The sequence below is a fragment of the Colletotrichum fructicola genome (assembly GCF_000319635.2).
Source record: "Colletotrichum fructicola Nara gc5 chromosome Unknown KSG_Nara_v1_contig03, whole genome shotgun sequence".
Lineage (NCBI taxonomy): Eukaryota > Fungi > Ascomycota > Sordariomycetes > Glomerellales > Glomerellaceae > Colletotrichum > Colletotrichum fructicola.
The window spans coordinates 2,974,053-2,994,606 of NW_027094053.1; the positions used below are offsets into that span (position 1 = coordinate 2,974,053).

At 53.1% G+C, this 20,554-nt stretch overlaps 5 protein-coding genes across 5 annotated transcripts; 2 read left to right on the plus strand and 3 right to left on the minus strand.

Moving 5' to 3' along the window:
- Window positions 1-5,170: 5,170 nt before the first annotated feature.
- Window positions 5,171-7,769, minus strand: afcA (Alpha-fucosidase A; the record flags this gene model as incomplete). Its single annotated transcript, XM_032030461.1, has 5 exons — window positions 5,171-6,171; window positions 6,218-7,297; window positions 7,350-7,434; window positions 7,484-7,566; window positions 7,616-7,769. 5 exons carry the CDS (start codon window positions 7,767-7,769, stop codon window positions 5,171-5,173), a joined length of 2,403 nt encoding a protein of 800 aa, XP_031890239.1.
- Window positions 7,770-9,585: 1,816 nt separating this feature from the next.
- HDNO-2 (6-hydroxy-D-nicotine oxidase) lies at window positions 9,586-11,057 on the plus strand (the record flags this gene model as incomplete). The annotated part of the gene is made up of 2 exons (XM_032030460.1): window positions 9,586-9,726; window positions 9,777-11,057. 2 exons carry the CDS (start codon window positions 9,586-9,588, stop codon window positions 11,055-11,057), a joined length of 1,422 nt encoding a protein of 473 aa, XP_031890001.1.
- A 3,193-nt stretch (window positions 11,058-14,250) lies between these two features.
- On the plus strand, window positions 14,251-15,249 carry CGGC5_v005597 (uncharacterized protein; the record flags this gene model as incomplete). The annotated part of the gene is made up of 3 exons (XM_032030456.2): window positions 14,251-14,528; window positions 14,571-14,707; window positions 14,807-15,249. 3 exons carry the CDS (start codon window positions 14,251-14,253, stop codon window positions 15,247-15,249), a joined length of 858 nt encoding a protein of 285 aa, XP_031890190.2.
- A 421-nt stretch (window positions 15,250-15,670) lies between these two features.
- Window positions 15,671-18,607, minus strand: CGGC5_v005598 (uncharacterized protein; the record flags this gene model as incomplete). The annotated part of the gene is made up of 5 exons (XM_032030455.1): window positions 15,671-15,858; window positions 15,915-16,661; window positions 16,727-17,159; window positions 17,214-18,149; window positions 18,593-18,607. 5 exons carry the CDS (start codon window positions 18,605-18,607, stop codon window positions 15,671-15,673), a joined length of 2,319 nt encoding a protein of 772 aa, XP_031890189.1.
- Window positions 18,608-19,030: 423 nt separating this feature from the next.
- Window positions 19,031-20,336, minus strand: GPI8 (GPI-anchor transamidase; the record flags this gene model as incomplete). The annotated part of the gene is made up of 2 exons (XM_032030454.1): window positions 19,031-19,748; window positions 19,801-20,336. The coding sequence occupies 2 exons, from the start codon at window positions 20,334-20,336 to the stop codon at window positions 19,031-19,033; spliced, it is 1,254 nt and encodes a 417-aa protein (XP_031890004.1).
- Between the last annotated feature and the right edge of the window lie 218 nt (window positions 20,337-20,554).

Here is a 20,554-nt window from a genome sequence, read left to right on the forward strand (position 1 = left end):
AAAAAACGTCTTTGGGCCTTTTGTAGGAGCCAAGCCAGAATTCATCATCTGGAACATGGTGACTGAGCGCAAAACAAGGTAGTCATGGTGTGTGAGGAGCACCAACTCGACAGCCATCGTCTTTACCGAGGGTAAGATCCAAGGTCTTCCGCCTCCGCTCGTCGTTAAAACTCGCATCTTCTTGCCGGCAGATATGTGGGTAGAATAAGACGGCAGGGGAGATGGCGGACTTAGGATCTAGTTGGACTTGGGTGCTCATCGGCCAGGACGTGGCTGAGGCATGGTGAGGATTGGTGTTTCAATCTTTGTTTTCCCATTATCTTCCGGCAAATTTTCCTCCCGTGAGAGATGTCGAAGAGATACATTTGTGAAGGTGTTCAATCAGTTGTACTGCCGTGGCTTTTATGCCCGTTTGGCTGGAGCGTGTCTTCGCGTCGAGATCGGACTTTGCACTCTCATTTTGGATGTATAAAGGTGACTGGGCAGCTTTGGTAGATGATAGAGACCAACAGCCAATACGGCACGGCGAATTGCAAGACGCTAAACATTACGAACGGACATGGATTGGAGAGGCCACGAGGTTGCACTTCCTCAGTTGAGACCGCGGATGATGTTCCATGGGAGACGTGGTGCAGAGGAAGACATCTTTCATCACTGCCATCCCGCGGTTAGTTTGCGTGGTGAGGGGTGACTACTCAAAGGTCAGATGCGCGTGTGAAAGGTGTGATGTGCCTTGGATATGTTGGCCACCTCTTGGGCTCTGCATAGTCGGGTGAGATGGTGTGATGTGACTGCACATACGAAAGACCAATCAACCGAAAACACGTCACATTGTGCTGAGAGAAGCTGTACCTCGTGCGCAGAGGAAGTTTTATACTTGAGCTGTAAATGCATGGCAGCGTCCGTCTGTGTGCCAAGTGCCGTGCGAGGCTCTTGATCTCTTGAGGTTACGGACTGGACATATCGGCATTCTCCTGCCGTGAGGGTTGCGTTTTCCGCGCAAAACGAGGTGTTGCATGGGTCTAAATAACATGTTGGTAAGATGTCATCAGTCGTTTCACCAAAATGTTGAAAGTGCATTGTACTTTCAGGAGATGAGGCGCAAGAACGGTGCCTTCCTTCGTGCCTGAGTTGCAGATGTGCAGCTGGTTCACGGGAGGAGGTCTCTGGGGGTTGAATATCTCGGCGCTTTTCTCGGTGTTTGTCGCCCTTGTCAATCTTTTCGCTCACGAATAACCCAAGAAAATGCAGAAATTTAGCTGAGAGCTAACTTCTATGGGAAGGTTGAAATCTTGTGGATTGAGGACTTGAGTGAGAAGGATGAGATGTGGAGGACGAAGGGACCAATATTGCTGCCTGCGGCTGGTAGTGACTAGGGACAAAAGGATTAAAGGGGCTCGCACTTGCAGAGCGGAGCCGTGCCAGAGACCGGAAGGGATTTCGGGTCTGTCGGTGCAAATTGAGAAGCTCCTGGTGTGGAGAGAGCCAAAGCGATGGCCAAAACTTTCACCCAAGGGTATGACAGAAGTTCTTCCGTCTCAGCTCGTTGTTTGACGGGCTCACATTGTCTTGCCTGGGTTGTTTTGGCAGGATAAGAGTGGAAGAGAGGCGTTGGACTTGGGATGATGTACAACTACTGGGACATATATGCTTATGGAGTGAGACTTGGTCTATTACAACAGAAAGCCTGCGTTAAAATTTCTACTTTTGGTTCTCCCTTGGAGATTTCCCTGCAGATGCCAAAAAACCAATAAGACCAAATTGGCGAAGGTATGTGTTGGTTTCGCAGGGTGAATACAGCGATATCGCGTACTTTGACGAATAACTGTATGGATTGATTGGCTTGATGTGTGTTGAAGGGAAGAGTCTCCAACGGGTGAAGTGAGGCCTGGTTATGGCCGTCAGCCACGGACCGCCACACCACTTGCCACAGCTAGATTCCGACGTGTTATTCCGACAGTATGTTCAGGGTATGATGTCGTGGAGTTTTATATGTAATGGGGCTATGTGTGTCTCTGCTGACAGGTTCATTTTTACATTTACTCGATTTAGGTATAAAAGTATGCTTTCACCTTTTAATTAATGAACAGGGAAGACAGAATCATTGCGTCCGTATGCGTAGATTGCAGTCTATAAGTTTCAATCGTATGATGTAAGTGGTGATGTTGGTGAGAGTTCAAGTCTAGCCTGTTGGTGGCAAGGACCTCACGGGGGCTGTCAACATGAGGTCATTTTTAATCTCCGCCATCCCGGGTTTATCTTTGTGATGGGAAGTGAATAACTTCAGGCTGGACGCGTGATGAAAGGTGACGTATCTTGGATAAGTCAACCCAATATTGATCCTGCATGGGTAGCCGGGCGAGATCGTATGATACGACAGCACGACACGTATGCGAATGGAACCCCATTGCGCTGAAGTATCTTATAACCCGCTGGATTACAAGTTCTTATAGTCATGTCTCGAGCTGTAAAGCGCCAGGGCAGTGTTCGCCTTTCCACAGCAACAGTCGCGCTTGATTCTTTGGAGAGACTTAAACGTGAGTGGCCCATGTCCCGGTACAGTCTAATTCCCACACGAACGCTTGTGCTGTAGTCGTGTAAATCGGGAGGTAGGAATGCACCACTAGCTCCTTCAACAGCACATTCGTCTAGTTGTCGTAGCTTTACATTAAGGAGAAGGGATGGAAAGAGCCTATATCGCAGACATCCGACTAGACATACTACATGGGATACTTAGATGTGGTCTTTTCGGTTATCTGGCTTTTCATCGCCATCGTCTCTCATTGTGGGGGTATGTTTATTTGCGAATATCCGGTAGAAGCCTTAGGCGGCACCGTGGTCAGGGTGGATGTGCTTTCCATTGATACCACGGTGTCCCCCTCGGTTTAACGCCGGAAGGTCAGCTCACGCGAATAGTGCAGCTCACATTTCCGATCACAAGAGTGCCGGCAATCTGCAGAGCATCATTTCTCGTGGATGCTTGAGTCTTATACTACAAAGTATCGTTACGACTACTGTGCCTCGGAGAACTTTCATTATCCGTAATCTACCGTGAGTTCATCTCGCGGCTCATCCAGTAAAATGAAGCTTCAACGGACGACTTCTGACGCGTCGGCATGAAATAAAACCTAAAGAAAGCCCGTCTGATTCCTGCCACGAGCCCGCCAAATCTGTCTCGAATGACCCCGCGACCTCATTTGAGACACACTGGCCATTTTCAACTGTAACTTGGGACTGTATTGACATGACATGATACAAAGATTTCACCGCGTCAGTATTTCTTTCTAGTGTCTGAACCACATGTGTATGAGTCAGCGAATAACACGGGAGAACCGCATTTTAACTGAAATATTCCGAAAGAAATGTGCTTTAGGATGTTGCGTGAGATCACTTTTGAGAGTAGGGTTGTGTGATAACGATACCTCCTAAGCTGGAACGCGCGCTGACGAAGTGCCCCATTGCTTGCTTGACTTCTCAAAATTTGGTAGCGAAGTTGCCGATTTATATTTTGATCCAGCAGACGGTTCATGTAGATTGCTACGCTTGTGGGCAGAGTAAATAATGCTACAAAGCGCATCCAGGGACTTTTCAGTTTCTCGGAACAGCAAATTGATCAAGTACATCCCGTGGAGTTCAGCTGAAGTGAGCTGCACATATAGATCAACCGTACTGCTTACCAGGGGCTCGATGGCGTAGCTTCTTGATTCTATCAGTCATCTGTCGTGTGGCTTATGGCACCGATTCCAATTCGATTACACCGTCAACAGAGAAGGAAAAAGACGACGGACGATATTGAGCAGAATGGCTTAACAGCCTCAGCTTTTAATGGTGCGCATAGCGGAATTGAAGGAGCTGAGATATCTCTTCTAAAGGATGTCTGTCCACAAAGCTACCCCCTGTGACATTGCTGGAAGGGCATATACTCTCAGACATAACGCCTTTACTTTATATACTGGGTGTATGTCTCGGATGCGATCAGCTTCACAAATCATAAGCCTATCTTGTGTGTTTCAGTCCTCTTACTTAAACTCAGGTATCCTAGCCATTCAATGCGTTTTCAATCCAAAGGGCAACTGAGGCCGGAGCGCGCAGTCAGTGGAACTAAACGAGACCAAACAAATCACCAGGGGAAAGTGCTACAGATAGAGCCGGGGCTTGCTTCTGCACGATGGTGAACAGAACCCTCCGAACAATTACGGCATGATGTTGCTTCTAATCACTAGTGTCATCCTAGTATTGCTAAATAATATGTGAGGGCATAAATGTAATCCCTGGCGGCTTCTAATTGTGAGGTCTATCCGTCCCGTTCTGCGGCGCTCACGGATTGGAGTTCAGAGTTTGGACTTCGCACTTATTATTCTCGACAAAAATAAGAACCATGACTCGAACTCTCGGTCTGTAAATTAATCCAGGTCAATCAGTCAGCCTCAACACTCGACGCCGTTAGACCACCGACCCCGTGACCCCACCGCAACCGCATTTCGCAGCCCGGGGGACGCGCAACCGGGACCCACTCCGCGCAGATTCCGTGGCCCGGGCGCGGAGGTACCTGCCCCACCCCTCGTGAGCGGCATTAACACTTCGTTTCTACGGCGGCAGGTGAACATGTACAAGCCGGGCACGCCAAAATAATGAGTGGATAGATGTACATGTCATATAAGCATAGTTAGAAGAAAAAATAAAAAGAAGGGCCGGGCTGTCCGAAATACATCGACTCACCCCAGCCGGCGACCAGCGCTGAATCCGCTCCCGTTTCCTCAGAACGTCCCGTCGAAAACTGGTGCCAATTGTTATTTTGCAACTGAATTGATTTTGCCTATAGACCTTACATCTCGAAATTGAAGGAAGGAGCATATAACGAAGGTAGCTACTGAGGAAAGAATATGTGGCAGGCACCGCAATGCAGCCAGCCTTAGCCAGCCCACCGCACCACGCCTTTTTGACGACAGGCAAGTTTCCCTTCTCATCCCGCACCTTCTGATTTTAATTTTGCAGTGTCCCATTTTGAGGCTTTTCAGACTATACATATCACTGAAAATTGACACGCTCACGAGTTGTTACGATATATCTTGATTTTCGCACAACTATGCTGCACATCCTCGCACGCAACTATTTGCGGTTTTCAAATCCTCTCTCTGCCCATCACCGAGGCTCTCCACGCGAATCATACTCACAGAATAGTAAGCTCAGTCCCTTCCACATTCACAAACCGCACCTTTCCTGCAGTGATACTACCACCAGCTTTCGCCGTCGCCTCGTTCACGATCCCGTTCTCATCCCAACTGAAATCGACAATCCCACCACCCCGAACCCGAAGCCCCTTCACGCTACCACCGCCCCATTTCTTCGGAATCGCAGGGCCCAACACCACCGTCCGCACATCCTCTCTCGAAGCATACGGCAGCGGCAGGTCGACGACCAGCATGCTCAACACAGCCCCGCCCAGGCCGAAGTTGGCATCGATCTGGAACGGCGGGCTTAGCGCCCAGTACATACTGAACCCGTTCGGCGCGAAGTTGACGTCAATCGCGTACCGCAGCTGCTCGTACGCCCGGTCCGTCTCGTTGAGCCGCGCCCAGCACGCCGTCCGCCAGACCTTGGCCCAGCCTGCGTTTGCGTCGTCAGCGTTGCCCAGGCCGCGGGAGATGAGCGTCTCGCGGACGGCGGACTGGATCGTGGCGTTGGTGTAACCGCCCAGGAACGAGGAGACGGAGTAGCCCGGGTGCCAGCCGGTGAGGTGCGAGAGGTGGCGGTGGGTGGACATCTCGTCGTAACCGTAGTTGTCGGAGAGCTTCCACTCCTTCAGGCCGCCCCATTCTGTCACGTGGACACCCTTGTCGAGGCGGTTCAGGTTGGAGGTGACGTCTTCGATAAACTTGGTGTCGGCCTCGGAGACGAAGGTTGCGCCATGAAGGACGGCTTCGAAGACTTGGTGGATCATTTGGTGATAGTGCGTGCAGCCGAACGTCGTCGGTCCGTGTTCGGGGCTGTTGCAGGGGTTGACGACCAACGTGCCGTCGTTGAAGTAGAGGTCCTCTTGCAGTTGAGAGAGCCAGAATTCGGCGACTCCCTTGATGAGGGGGTATCCCTGGCGGATGAACCATTCGAGGTCTTGGGTGTACTCGAAGTTATCCCAGACGTGCTGCATCATCCATGCTGCGGCTGCCGGGTCTGGAAATTGTTAGAGAATGATTGGAGCTGAGGCAGATGAACTCACAGTTTGCCCAACTCGAACCTTCCTTCATCGCGGTATGTCCAAAGGTGTTCATCTCGTTATGAACGACCCAGCCGCTGGCGTTGTACAGAAGCTTGGCCGTCTCGGCTCCGCGAGGCACCCATGTGTCTTCCATGTAGTCCCAGAGAGCAGTCTGCGTCTCACCCAGACCTGTCTGGTCGGCTGCCCAGTAGTTCATCTGTATGTTGATGTTGGCATGATAGTCTGCGCTCCACGCAGGCCAAAGCTGCTCCGTCCAACGGCCCTGAAGGTTCGCGGGCAAGGAGTTAGCACGAGAGGACGTGATTAGAAGGTAGCGGGAGTAGTCGAAGAGCAAAGCCTCAACGTAAGGGTCGCCACCATCGGTGTACACATAGTCAGAGATCAGCTGTCCTGTCTCCTTCTCCTCGGAGCCTTGAGTATCCGGAAGGTTCAGCTCGCAAGCACTCTCCAGCTTCTGGTAGTCAGCGATGTGATCCTTCAGGATTGTATGAAAGGACTTCGATGCCGCATCTGAAGTCGTCTTTTCAACAATCGGACCGGGATCTCCTCCTTTGAAAGAGTAGTCGCTCTCAGCATTGCCGTTCTTCTGATCGTAGTTCGTCTCGCCTCCAATGATGATCGTGAGAGCCTTCTGGTCCTTCTCTGGGGTGACAGTCAAGAAGTTTGCAGACGTGCAGTTCGTAATAGCGGCGCCCTTGTTGATCCGCGCGATTGAATCGAACTTCATGCCTTCCGGGGGACCGAGCTGAGTAAGGCCGGCGAAGCGAACGTGATCATCACCACAGGAAACGTTGAATGTGTCCTGCTCCACAAGCTGATTCTCATAGCCTACCTCGACCGCTGGCAAAGCCCCTTCTGAGGCAATATGGTATACACAAACCTGGTCCGGATACGAGCAGAAATGAGAAATCTCAAAGGCCGCGCCGTTCGCTGTGAACTTGGTGGTGTGTACACCAGTCTTGAGGTCGAGAGTTCGTCGGTAATCGCTGTAGTCGCTGATGCCTTGGATGTTGACTGTCAAGTTTGCCAGGACGCGGTTGGAGCCGTAGTCATCCCCGACACCGAGCAACGGCGACACATCTAGAAAAGCAATTAGTTACGCTGGCTCAATTGTGAAAATCTAGCCGCTTACCTCCTGTTCCATTCTCGAAGATTGTAGCGCGAATCTCCGGAAGAGCTTCATATTTGGGTTCTGTCGGGTTGCCGCCGGTGTAGTTCTGTTTGAGTTGAGCTAAAATTCTTGTCTGCATGGACGCGGAAACTTACTGAAGCTCCGAAGGGGCCACCGGCCCAAAGAGAGTCAATGTTCAGGTTGACCTTTTCCGAGCCGGGAGGGCCAAATGGGATTGCTAAAAACAGTTTCAGACTTGCCCATAAATCTGAGTTACTCCGACTTACCACCAAGTTTACCATTGCCGACTGGGTAGCCAGTCTTGAGAATATAGCCGTCTCCATCTCGATCCCCAAAAGTAGCCGGGACGGAAGACCAGAAAGAGCGCGCTTCACACAAGGCGAAGCTGCCCAGGAGGAACCAGCTGGATTGGCCCTTCATGCTGACTTACGCAGACGTTCGTACCTAGCATCCATCATGAAAAGCACAGATGATAGCACATGTAGTCCTATTTGTACATCGCAACCCCGCGTCTCCCTCGATCGGGTCTCTACCGGGTGGCCCCTCGGAAATGACGATGGGGCCACTCGGGTCTGGGCAAGCGGAGTCGTGGGCTCGGTGTCGGTGTCGGGCGCTGGGAGCGATTGCCCGTGGTCCCTCCAAGAGCTAATTTCCCTCCAATTAAGAAGAAATATTGTGACACAAACGTGCATACCTAATCCAATCTAGACCCCGCTGGGATACTGATTCGTTTGCCGGAAAGCTCGGCCAGTTGTTGTTACGCGCTTTTTAGCAATGCTACTGCGGGGTAGAACCGCTGTCTTGGCAGATCTCGGCCGCGAAGCGAATGCACGTTGTAGGTGAGATTGGAAGTTAGTTCCGTGTTTTCATGTTCTACGCAGTCATTTTCTAGTAGCGTTAACGATTCATGATTCGTTAAGTGTTGCATTGAGTCTATAAGTAGTTCGCATCCAGGGTCTTTGACTCGCCACGATAGTTGTACGCGAGCATGGCTCATCTCTAGTGAATCTTGTGATTGGCGCGGTGATATGAAAGAGCTCTAGTTGAATCATGATATTACTACTGTAGTGTTTTTGAGTCTCAGTAGAGCGCGCGATAAGAAGCTGACTACCAATGATCACAGCTGAAATTCTCTGCAGAGGCGGCCGCTCAACATACGATACCTTCATATCTTGTCGTGCTCGAGGGCAAAAGCAATCAATCGCTAATCTGCTATCCTAGAGGCATGAGGTAGGATATTGGCTATCTTTTAATATAAAACAATTTGCTTGGAAGTTCATTCCTAAATACTCCTTTGGATACGAAGAATTTCATTTTGGGAGTAGGTGATGAGAGTCGTCCGAATTATTTGAACGGACCCCATTGTTATGTCATTGCAACATGGCGAGGAAGCGAGGCAATTACTCATAGAGAATGAAGGAAGACACCATAATCCAGTTGCTACAGAATTTTGTATACGGCTCGTGTCGCTTTTTTCTACCTTGGGCTTTGCACGCGTTGATGAGGTCTCAATTGCTTGATGTTTTGACTCCGACCCACGGTACTGTCACGGGCTAGAGCCCGGCCGAGATCTCCGGCTTTGCCGGAGCAGCTACCGAGATCCGGCTCCGCCGGATCCACTATTCTGCTGTAGCACACCGCCTAGCCCCGATCTGCATCACTGCTGCTAGGCGCCTATCCCTGTAAAGTCCTTTCCTCCTTCTTCAGCTTAGAATAGTCAATCGACGGCACCTCTACGTTGAACAAGCCTAGGGGCCAGCCCCTTACAGGTACATACTGAAGCCAGTTCGTCTCACCTCTTACCAGCGAAACTCTCACATGGAGAGTTCAGTATGTCTGACCAATTCTCCAAGCAGAGTGGCTGTGATCAACTCACCTTTTACGAATGACGTCTTCGGTTAGCACCGTGTTCCGGTCAGCAGCCTGCGGCACTCTCCGTACCTAGTGCTTACTCTAACTTAGAGAAGGATGGACTTCGGATAGCCTTCCAGGTTCTCATCCAATCAATGCCTTGAATTCTTCGCGATAGTTTGAAGATCAACCTTCACTAAAGCCTGACGTGGGACAGTTTGTGGCCAGCGACAGATTGCTGGCCCGGTCAGCGTCCGGCTGGGTGGCGCCAGACCAGGTCTTTAAAGAGCGGAACCGGCCCAGTTCCATGTCTCACTTTTCAACTACATCCCGTGATCGTGATCCCATCCTCCGTATTCACCGAGAAGACGCGAATCTACACATCATGGGCTCAATCAGCAATTTCTCGTGGGAACAAGATATCCCCACCTTTCGGTCGGGGATTCAGGGCGATGTCCTCCTGCCAGGCGACGAGGGCTACGAAGCCAGTCTAGAACGCTGGTCTATCGTGTGCATCAAACCCGCGGTAGCCAATCCTCCGAATAAAATGAGAGTACCCGCACTGATAAGCTCCAGGCCGTCGTAGTCAAGCCAAAGTCAGCACAGGACGTCTCCGCCGCGATCCTTTTCGCAACAAAGCACAGCATTCCCTTCACCACCTGCGGTGGCGGCCACTCTACAGCAGGCACATCCTCCTCCAATGGCGGCATGGTGATCCATCTCGGCCACCTCCGCAGCGTTTCCGTCAACGTCGAAAAGCACCTCGTGACTTATGGCGGCGGATGCACTTGGAAAGACGTCGACGACGAAGCCTGGAAGCATGGTCTCGCCACCGTCGGTGGAACGGTCTCGCACACCGGTGTTGGTGGCCTCGTCCTCGGCGGTGGGCAGGGAATTCTCAGTGGAATGTACGGGATGGCCGTCGACTGTCTGGTTGAGGTAGAAGTTGTGCTTGCGGATGGATCGATCGTCACGGCCTCACAAACAGAGATTGGAGACCTTTTCTGGGCCTTGCGTGGAGCTGGAGCGAGCTTTGGGGTGGTGACGCGGTTCACTTCCAGGGTCTTTCCGCAAGGGAGAGTGTGGTCTGGGCCTTTGATGTATCCGACGTTGAAGTTGCCCGAGCTTGTAGCATGGGCGAACGAGTTCGTGGAGAGGATGGATGAGAGGCAGTACGTGGTGATGGGGTTCACCTACGGCCCGCCGCCCGACCCGCAGCCGCTCATCATTGTTCAGCCGTTCCACAATGGTACCGGAGAGGAAGTCAAGGAGGGCTTGTTCAAAGGCCTCTTCGAGGCCGGGCCGCTGGTGGACTTGACGACAGAGATGGACTACCCAGTTGCCAACACTTTGGTAGACGTCTTCCAAGGCCCCGGAGCGAGGCGACTGACTGGGGGCACCAACCTCACGACACCATTCGAGCTCTCAAAGTGGGAAGAGATGTCGCACGAGTTTTATGCACGCATAGATGCAGAGACCGCGCGAGGTAATGATATGCGAACCAGCATGTTAGCCGTGGAGATGTACAAAAAGGATAAGGTGGCGAACGTGCCATTCGGCGCGACGGCATACTCGAACCGTGGGATGTACTTCGACTGCATGGTGCTGACGTGCTGGACGGACCCGGCCAAGGATGGCGAAGTTCGCGGATGGAACCGGGAGCTGGCGCAGAAAATCAAGGGCAGGAACCATACTGGGGAGACTGGCGGCGTGGGACAGTACAATAACTACGTCAGTGAGGAGCTCGATGTGAGGGAAGGGTTCAAGGAGAACGCGAAGAGATTGGTGGAATTGAAGAAAAAGTATGATCCAGAGAACCGGTTCTCGAGGAGCCCTTGGAAGATTGTGATTACGTAGTTAAAGACGTCATATCATTGCTAGGAACTTTCAGATCTTGAGATTAACCTGCTTTCAACGCTTTCAAAGGATTCGGCGTTTTGATTGGAGTCTCATCTAACTTGGCTTTTGATGCAGGTGAGGTTTCAATCTCAGCCATGGGCTCATCTCCTATGTTTCCTGTTCCTCTAGATGGCTCACTTACGCCCCAAAACAGTAAATCGAACTCAATTGAATGTAAAACCTGAGGAGAGACCTTGGGTAAGCTAGCTCACATTTTTAAAATTTAAATGAAGCAATCTTATCATTCTCTTCTTCATCTCTTCACGGTGGCAACATCAAAAGTATCCAGAGGTCTCAAGGCACAGCGGTTCACGACTTCTGACCGACTTTGACATGAATTGACACAACCTGGTTGGTTTCAGTTGGTTCATCGCCTGCACGCGTTGGCAAATGAGGTAATTTTACCCGGATATCCAGACCCAATGTGTGCGGCCATAAATTGCCCATGCTCCCTTGCATCCTTTTCTCCTCGTCATACTTCGAAGTGTAATCACATGATACGTTTTTTCCTATTCTTTATTCCACCAAACTCGAGCCAACATTCATCCGATCCCTAGCTTCGAGTGAGCACGAGTGTTACACGCAAATGCTTCGCAGATGCTCAGGATTCTGGTCTTCATGTAACCAACTAACACGGTCAGTGTTGTCAACTGCAAACATACCATCAGCCGTAGGGCCCCTATTAGACATGTCTAAAAGTGACGTTCTGAACTTATTAGTCGAGTGGTCGAAAGCTTCTCTAGGAGTAGACAGTTTTCGGACACCGTAGACAGTGCTACGAAGTGCTAACGATATCCTGCCGTGGCTTGGATCTTTCTGATTCACATAGATATGATCCCATTGTAAAATGAACGAGTTTCCATCTCACAAAAATGACAGGGTGAGACGTGTAATTCTGATTACAATCTTGTTTTCAAGCTTAAAGCTTCGCTACGTCGCGTATTTAGGCTTTCTTCTGGCTGCAGTTAGAGCTGGGTGTTATGCAGAACGTGAACCTCACTTTGACGACACTGTCGTACTGCAGAAGACTTTCTTAAAGAATACGCAGAGGATCATTAGTGGCTACACTTTGAGCAAACATCATATGAGAACTGTTTGTTCATTCCTCCACGGCGCATAAGCTGCGATCTTCATCATATCCCCCCTTGCTTAGGACTCAAGCGAGCGTTGCTTCAACTGAACCTTCTTCCGATACGATAGTTCAGGAGGTCTACCCAAACTTATTACTTGGCATGTTCGCTGGTATTTAAACTCAAACTCCGCAAGACATCACCAGTGTTTCCTCACACTTACTCCATCCATTACATCTTAGGATCGTTACAGCCTACCACTTGTCCTGTCAAACATTCTCGAAGGTCATAACCTAGACACCACTTGAGTCCGCCAACATGAAGGTCCTTGCTCTCACCATTGTCAACTCTCTGATCGCCGGATTGGCCGTGGCAAGAGATTGCCCTACCGAGTCCGACTGCATGCAGAAATCTTGCAAGGATTTCGCAATCAACAAGCATGCGATGCTTCCATTCGAAAAGAAGGGCGACTGAAAAAACCTGCTGGAGGCCGTCTGCAAAGACAGTCGGGGCAAGGAAGTGTACACTTGGCTGAATTTGAAGGAGTGCATCACGGAAAACCACGGCGCCCTGTTTTGGCAATACCAGTAACAGTTCCCCCATCTTTCCGGATTTATAACAGTGTTTTGACATATATCTACTAGAGGCAACTTTAGATGCTCGGCTTGCTATATCGAGGACCGAAAATCCTCTGATCCCGTTATGTTGTCATGCTTCTGCTACCGCACAGAGCCCTTGAAGATCAATCTCTGTGAGTACCCCTGTATCTTTCCTGGGTTGCATTGCGTTCCGAAACTAACGAGATTTCTTTACAGCCGAGGGCATCTGGGTCGATGATGGTGTCATCGGTTGCTTCAAGACCAACGGCCACAAGGCCCCCATTGGAAAGTAAGTTGGGCGAAAGTGTTGCCCGTAAGAGGTGAACAATGTTTGCAGCTGCTTTAGGTGTAGTTCAAGAGTCTGCTTTCTGGTGTGACTGGGTCTCGTTCTATGTAGATATCATAGATTTTGACGGCTCAGCTGCTAGTCTTTATCCCACTTATCAAATTGTCGTCTGCTTGCAATGATTGAGCAGTCAGTTCTTCTTGTTGGACATTGTGTCACTCCTTTTGCAGGCATTGTCGATGCTTCATGGGCCGTAATAAAGGCAGGCGTATCTTGTGCTGCTGCCCTCGCGCGTAGGTGTACCGCCGAAAGATTAAAATCGCCGGTTTACCAACCTGAGTAGTTGTGTGTTTGATTCCTATTGATGACTAACTTCAGGCTGACAAACGTCAAAAGTGTTAGATTTCAATAGATGGGGCATCTTCATACTTAGGGCTACGAAAACTGGCTGTTGACTGTTGAACAGTAGGCGTCGTGGCTATGACTCCTAGGGTGTCTTTGCGATCAGCATGCGGGGGCGTCACAATTTTGCACGTAGAGATAGAAAGATTCAGTGAATTGCAGTTATCAAAACATTTGTTCTCGCCTACTTCTTCAACTTGAGCTTGAAATGAGAAACATCGTTGGCTGCGAGGACATGAAAGGAAAAGGGTATGAGTCACGCCCTGGCCACAAACTTGTTTTCAAGCTTAATGCTTGGCCAAGTAATTTCCGCTGTTGACTCTTTTTCTTAGATATAATCTCGGGTCCGGGCTCTGCAGCCAATATCAAGCAAAGCGACTCTCACTGTTCCACCGCCTCGAACATATCGAGAACCACGCAGGACAGACGGGCATATGGTGTCACAATAGGAAGTAGCATTACATCCCCCCCGCGTCCCACGACTATGAGTTGAGGTCATGAGGCTCCTACGTCCTATCATTCCTTCTTGGCCCACCTTTACTCTACCACGCTCCCTACATGCTTTCTCGTAAACAGCTGGTTTTGTGTATACTCCTTACTGCTTCAAACGTTACGTCGAATGGCCAATCATCCGCCACGTCACGTATTCCGGAGTCTACCATACTCGACAATAAGTATTTAAATTCTCCCGCTTCACGGTCTCAACTGCCTTTTCCCACTCTCAACCATTCAGAGTCCCCAAGCAAATCCGGAAGCAAATACGAGTCTCTCCATCGTTCCAAGCCATCGCCAAAATGAAGGTTCTTTCCCTCGCCGCGCTCAGCTCTCTGGCTGCCACCCTGGTTGTTGCCGGAAACTGCCCCATTGAATCTGACTGCATCCAAACGGCTTGCGAAAACTTCGAAATGACTGATAAAGTGCAGTACACCGGCGGTCTCAATATGCCCGACACGAGACTGTCGCATATGCTGGGCGCTGTATGCAAAGATCTCCACGGCAACAAGGTGTTTAGCTACCTGCCTCTTAGCGCTTGCATCACAAACACCGACGGCAATATGGGCTTCTCCTACGCGTAAGCACTACCCTTATTCTCCCCTCACCATGTCCCCTCGAGTTTTGAACACCTCAAAAACAAGGGCAATTATGGCAAAGGGTGCAATGATTGCAAGATCCTGTCCCGCAAGAACAACGAAGACGTCATCATGGAATGCAAGTGCAAGGATAACGACAACCGCGGCAAGATCAACCTCTGTAAGTATCCCTCATCTCCGCTTTCCGACGAATGTCGTCCATGCTACCACATGGGTTTTCTTGGTCTCGAGTCGGGCCTTGTCACTGACCTCCTCTCAGCGCAGGGCATCTGGCAGTACAACGGCAGGCTGGGCTGCTACAGGGAGGAAGGCGGCCTGGTCCCCATCAGCCCCGTGAAGAAGAAGCGTTCCAACGAGCCGGACACCTTCACCTTGCCCTACCCCGTTGGGCAGACTTTCGATGATGTCCCTCAGTCTGTGGAACAGCGCACCGTCAAGCTCTCCTTCCCCGTTGGACAGACCGCAGACAAGATCCCCCATCCCGTGGAACAGCCCGGCGACGGCTCTACCCATGGCCCGCCAAGCACTCCGGACACTCCGGATATCTATATAGATGTGACCACCGAGAGACGCTCCGAAGAGCCGCGCGCTCTTGAGTTCCCCGGAGATGACAACGCGCCCTTTGGCGACGATGATAGCCGGGAGGAGCCGGCCTATGATGACGGCAATGGCAAGCGCGGTCGCAGCTTCCGTCAGTTTTAAGCAGTTTTAAGCGTTGGCTTGAGCTTCTCGGAAACTAGGCTAGGAAGCATCCATGTGGTTGAGGTGTGGTGAATGGCTTTGGTGGACTTCTGAGGACGTAGTTTTGCGGGAATTCCCTATGTCAGTATGGAAGGCTGGCCAGACTGTCATTGAGTTTCAGCCACGGGAGTATTTGGGAAACATCAGACACTCATTAATCAGCTTAGAAAGCAATCAACTTCGCAGGCAACGCGTTCAGTTCCTTGAATGCATCTCCTTTCGTGCGTTTTGAGTGCGGTGCTTGTAGCCTGCTGTACAACGTCAATACCAATTCCCTACTTCTTCCGACACTCGAGACTTTGACCACTATCGTCGTCGGAAAAAGCCTTTGCTCGTAGCTGTAGGGAGGACAACATGTAAGTCCATCCTTGCATAACCCTCGTCACACCACAAACTTGCCCCCGCACCCACCACAAACTTCCTCCGACGTCTCAACACGACCCTCAGGACCGAGATGCTCCTGCGCGATCTTAACAACCTTCTTGGCCACAAGACACCGGAGTCCGCAAACAGCACACGCCCTCGAGATCCCAGGCGCCAAGATCGCCAATCCAGTGGCCGCGCAGGTAGCTATCACCATCAGCATGCATCCCTTAAGACACTCGAAAGAGTCCAGGCCGACTTACCAAAGATATGCCCCCCCTCACAAACAGACTCCTTGCCCATCTGCTTCAACGACGTCTGGCAAAACACGCATCTCTGCTTCTCCTTAACCTCCCTCAACCTCGCCTTCAACGAGACATCCCCGTCAGCATCCTCAGCAACCCCCGCTGTCTCTGTCGCAAGCGTCCCCGGAACAGCAGGCCCGCCGCCATACATCCAGTCCCACATCTTGGCCTCGGTGCTCTGCCGCTCCCGAAACGGCCCAGGCCGCCCCTCCTCATCCCCGTCAACATCCATCATCTCGCCGCCGCCACCACCTGACGAAGAAACCTTGCCGCCAAACATCACCCTGGTTTTAACAGACTTCTCCGGCTGCTGCGTGCTATGCTGCGACACCAGCACCGCCGTCACCCCGCCCGCCGGCGACACCGTCAGCCCCCACACCCTCACCCGGTACGGCCGGATCTGCTCGCCCGCGTCCTCGGGCAGGTCGAAGTCCTCATCGTCGCTGTCGTCATCGTCCGACGCGGCGGACTCGGCGTCGCCCCCCGCTGCCCCCCCGCTGCCGCGGCCGAGCATCGCCGCCGGTACCGAGAGCTTGACGGTCGAGGAGATGGTCTCGGCCCACTTGGGGAGGACCGTGTCGGAGAAGGTGTCGATGGCGTTCTGCTGGAACCAGTTGTCGTTGCTGCCGGTGGCGGAGAGCCGGACGAGGGAGTAGGAGGGGGCTTTGGTGCGTTTCGTCATGTCGGGGGGATGGATAATGAGACCTGTCACACGCTTCGTCAGTTTACCATGTACCCGGCAACAACAAAGCCTGCGAGGGGAGACCGACTCGAAATAGGATTCGTAGCGTCTAAAGACGTCGTATCCTCAGGGTACGTCGTCCCGCACACCTCCGTCTTGTGCCCCCCCTCGACCGGCCCCTCGGGCCCATTGAGCGCGACCTGGAACGGCTGCGCCTTGAACGGACTCGCGATCACGCCGCGGCAGACCTTAGCTCCGTCGTGATCCCAGACGGCGTCCTCCCACTCCACGAACGCGTCTGGGGCGAGGTGTGTGCAGATGCCTGTGACGTCGGCCTCTTCCACGCTCACCTCGACGCCGGCGCCGCGCGCCCAGGTGCGGGGGATCGTGATCCGGCGGAAGCCGACGTAGTTGCGCGCGCAGTAGGATATCACCGCTGTGCGAGCGTCGTCGGACAGCAGCCAGGGCGACCACTTTAGCGAGAACGCCGAGGAGTACGGGGTATAGTCCGGGTCTGTAATCTATAAAGACACATTAGCAATGGGGCGGCGCATGATTTCCAGACGGCGACTCACGCTCGTAATGGGATGCGGCCCCCGCCCGTCGAATCTCGCGACCTCCTCCACCTCCCACACATACGCCCCGGCATCCGAGCCGTCGTCGTTCTCGTTGGGGAGGTAGTACTGCACGCTCAGCACGACGACCTCCTCCTGGTCCGTCGCGTACGCCAACAAGGCCCGTCCCGCGTCAACGCGCCGCGCCCACGCGAACGAGCGGATCTTGTCCTTGGGCAGGTACGCGCCGTCCTCGCTGTCGGCGTCGGGGAGCGGCAGGTTCGCGCCGGCGCCCCAGAGGATCCTCCAGTCGCGGAAGTTGCGCATGCGCGCGCCGAGGTCGATATTCCCACCGCCACCACCACCGGCACCGGCACCCCCGCCCTCGCCGAGGACAAGCAGGGCGCCGTTGGTGAGCATGACGGCGAGCACGGGGCGCAGGTTGCGGCCGACGCCGGCGGGGGACCACTCGAGGGCGACGAGCTGGTTGAGGGAGGCGCCGTAGCCGGTGACGGTGCCGGAGCCGACGCCCTCGAAGACGGAGGCCGGGTCGACATCGCCCGGGTTGGCGTAGTCGTCCTCGTAGGCGGGCGGGGCGAGCGACTGGGCGGCGAAGAGGGCGGCGTTCATGCGCGGGTCGGGTTTGCGGGAGAGGGGGATGCGGAGGATGTAGGTATAGTACTGCTGGCGGGACTTGTTCTCTGCGTCTTGGGATGCGGCGGCGGCGGCGGCAGCAGCTGCTGTTGGGAGTGCGTCATCTTGGGGGTTGTCGTCGACGGCTTCGGGTGGAGGGGCGGCGGGCTTTTGGGTGGATGGGTCTTCGGGGGTTGGGTATTCGGGGAGGAAGACGTGGACGGAGTCGTCTGCTGCTACGGCGAGCTCGGCGTCGCAGGAGAAGGCGATGGCGTGGGTTGCGAGAGGCCGAGACTTGAGGGTGAGAGTCTTGAGAGGGGGGATCTGGTTTGAGGGGCCTGTTAGCGGTAGGTTCTTGAAGTAGGTGCCATCGAGGATGGCGAGATCATCCATGGCTAGGATGAGGCATTAGAATGAGTGTATGATAGTACTGTGTCGTCTGCTAAGCTGTAGAGTCGACGATGCGTATCTCTCTCACTGAGAGTAGGCTGATGAGCGTACATGCGATTGCAATGAGTTGAGATGGAAGGCGCAAGAGAATGGTAGCAGCTGTTCCTTCAGAATCAACTTGGGATGGAACCGAGATGTTAAGAGAGATATAATGGACCTATTCCGAGGAAAGCGCATCGCATGGTGAATGTGCCCATACCGAGTTCTCTTACAGCTTCTCAATCCAACAAACGGGCGGTCTCTACGTAATTCCCAGGAGAGAAGGAACGGCCAGTTGCAGCAATGACACTCTACAGAAGGAATATGATTAGACAAACCTTATTTTTATCCATTTTCGAATGAGATCTTGTGTCTGCGGCTATCCATGAAGCCCAGAGTGTTATGGTGGAACGGCCAGTCTCGAAGGCATTTCGCTAAACACTGGGGCAAAAGGTTTTGAGAAACATGAATCTCGGTGAGGGGCTCGGTGAGTAGTCACGAAGTAGAGGCACGTCCCGGCATTACACCGGATAATCTCCACCAGCTTCGAACACCTTAGCGATGTTACGGCAGCTGCCCATAGAGAGATCAATTCAGACCGAGCTGCAGGTAAGGTTACAATTAAGAAATTGTTCACGTGTACGGAATTATGAATTGAAAAAAGGTAAAAATATCCAATATCATGCTGTTGCCTGCCCAATTCCTTCAACGCCTTGCTATGGATGCACTCATCAAGTCGATTTAGATATACAATACACGAAGAACAGAACGGTGAGTTATGCCTTGACCGCTGCATGGCCGTTCTGGCCGCTCGTCTTCTCGGCCTCATCATCCGATTTCTTCGGTGCTTCCAGGAACGACCCGAGAGCCCAAAGCAGCGCGCATCCAAGCAATGCCGTAGCACCGACCAGCTTCTTCTCCCACCAGTTGTCATTCGTCAGCGGCTTCGCCATCTGCACCCTCTTCGCCTGCGCCTTCGCCTTCTGCTCCTCGCCGCGCGCAGCCTTCTCCGCCAGCGTCGCGTTCCTCGCCGCGGCGTCCGCCTCCTCGGCCCTCTTCTTCAGCGCGGCAATCTTCTGGCTGAGCTCCAGCAGCTCCTCGTCCAGCACCATGTTCTTCGCGCCGTCGACCTCGACGTTCTGCACGTTGCCGAAGAAGTCTGTGATGCGGCGGCTGCGCGCGGCGTCGGCGCCGCCGGGGAACAGGTCGTAGCGCACGCCGGCGTTGGAGTGGATCTTCTCGTAGGTGTAGCTGTCGAACAGCTCGCCGACCGTCTTCTTGGAGCTGAGGTCCTGGACCTGCGACTCGAGGAACTCGAGGTTGTAGTAGGTGTAGCGGTCGATGACGGCGACGCCGACGTCGTTGTCAGCGTGGTGGGAGTAGGAGGACTGGTCGAGTTCGGAGGAGCCGGTGGCGATGATGTTGGGGGAGTAGAGCTTGCTGTACATTGTGTTGGCCTGGCATGTGTCGATCATGAAGAGGATTTCGTGGTATCTATACAGTCAGCGTTGGTGGCAATTGAGTCTCGGGGTTCTCAGGTCCCTACCTCTTCTTCTCCCACATCTGCTCAAACGCATCCGCCAAGTCGAACGCGCCAATCTCCTCAGCGTCCTGGAACTTCAAAAACTCGTTGCCGCCGTGGCCCGTCATGTATACCAGGATGTTGCTCCGATCGTCCGTCAGCAGGCGCTTGCTGCGCGGCATCTCGTCGCCGACGCGGTCGGTCAGCAGGCGGATGAAGTTCTCGACGGTGACCTCGTAGCCGCGGTAGTCGACCTCGATGTTGTCGCCGTACAGGTCGACGGCGCGGTCCGAGTTGCTGTAGACGGTGCCCGGGAAGGCGTTACGCGGGTTGCAGGCCATGTCGTCGGGAAGCATGAGGATGATCTGCGAGTCGGGGATGCCGAGACGCTTGACTGTGCGGTAGATGGAGAGGACGTTGGCGAGGTGGCGGTAGTTGAACCAGAAGCGCGAGGTGCAGACGAGGACGGCCCAGTTGCTGGTGTGCTCGGCGAGGACGGCCGGGGCGAGCGTCGAGGCCGCCAGCAGGACTGGCAATTGCAGGAGGCGTGAGAGCTTCATGTCGGCGCGGATTTCTGGTAGGTGTTGAGGGGGAATCAACGGATCGAACTCGGAGGATCAAGGGAGATGAGGGGCCGCGTCGGATTGAAGTTGTTGATGGAGGCGACGGGTTGGTAAGGGGGAGTGCCGCGGAGCTACATCCTGACAAACACTACCGCCAGGTACCCGACCTTAGTCAGCCCGTAGCACGGTCCCAGGGCCCCGGGGAGCGTTGTAAA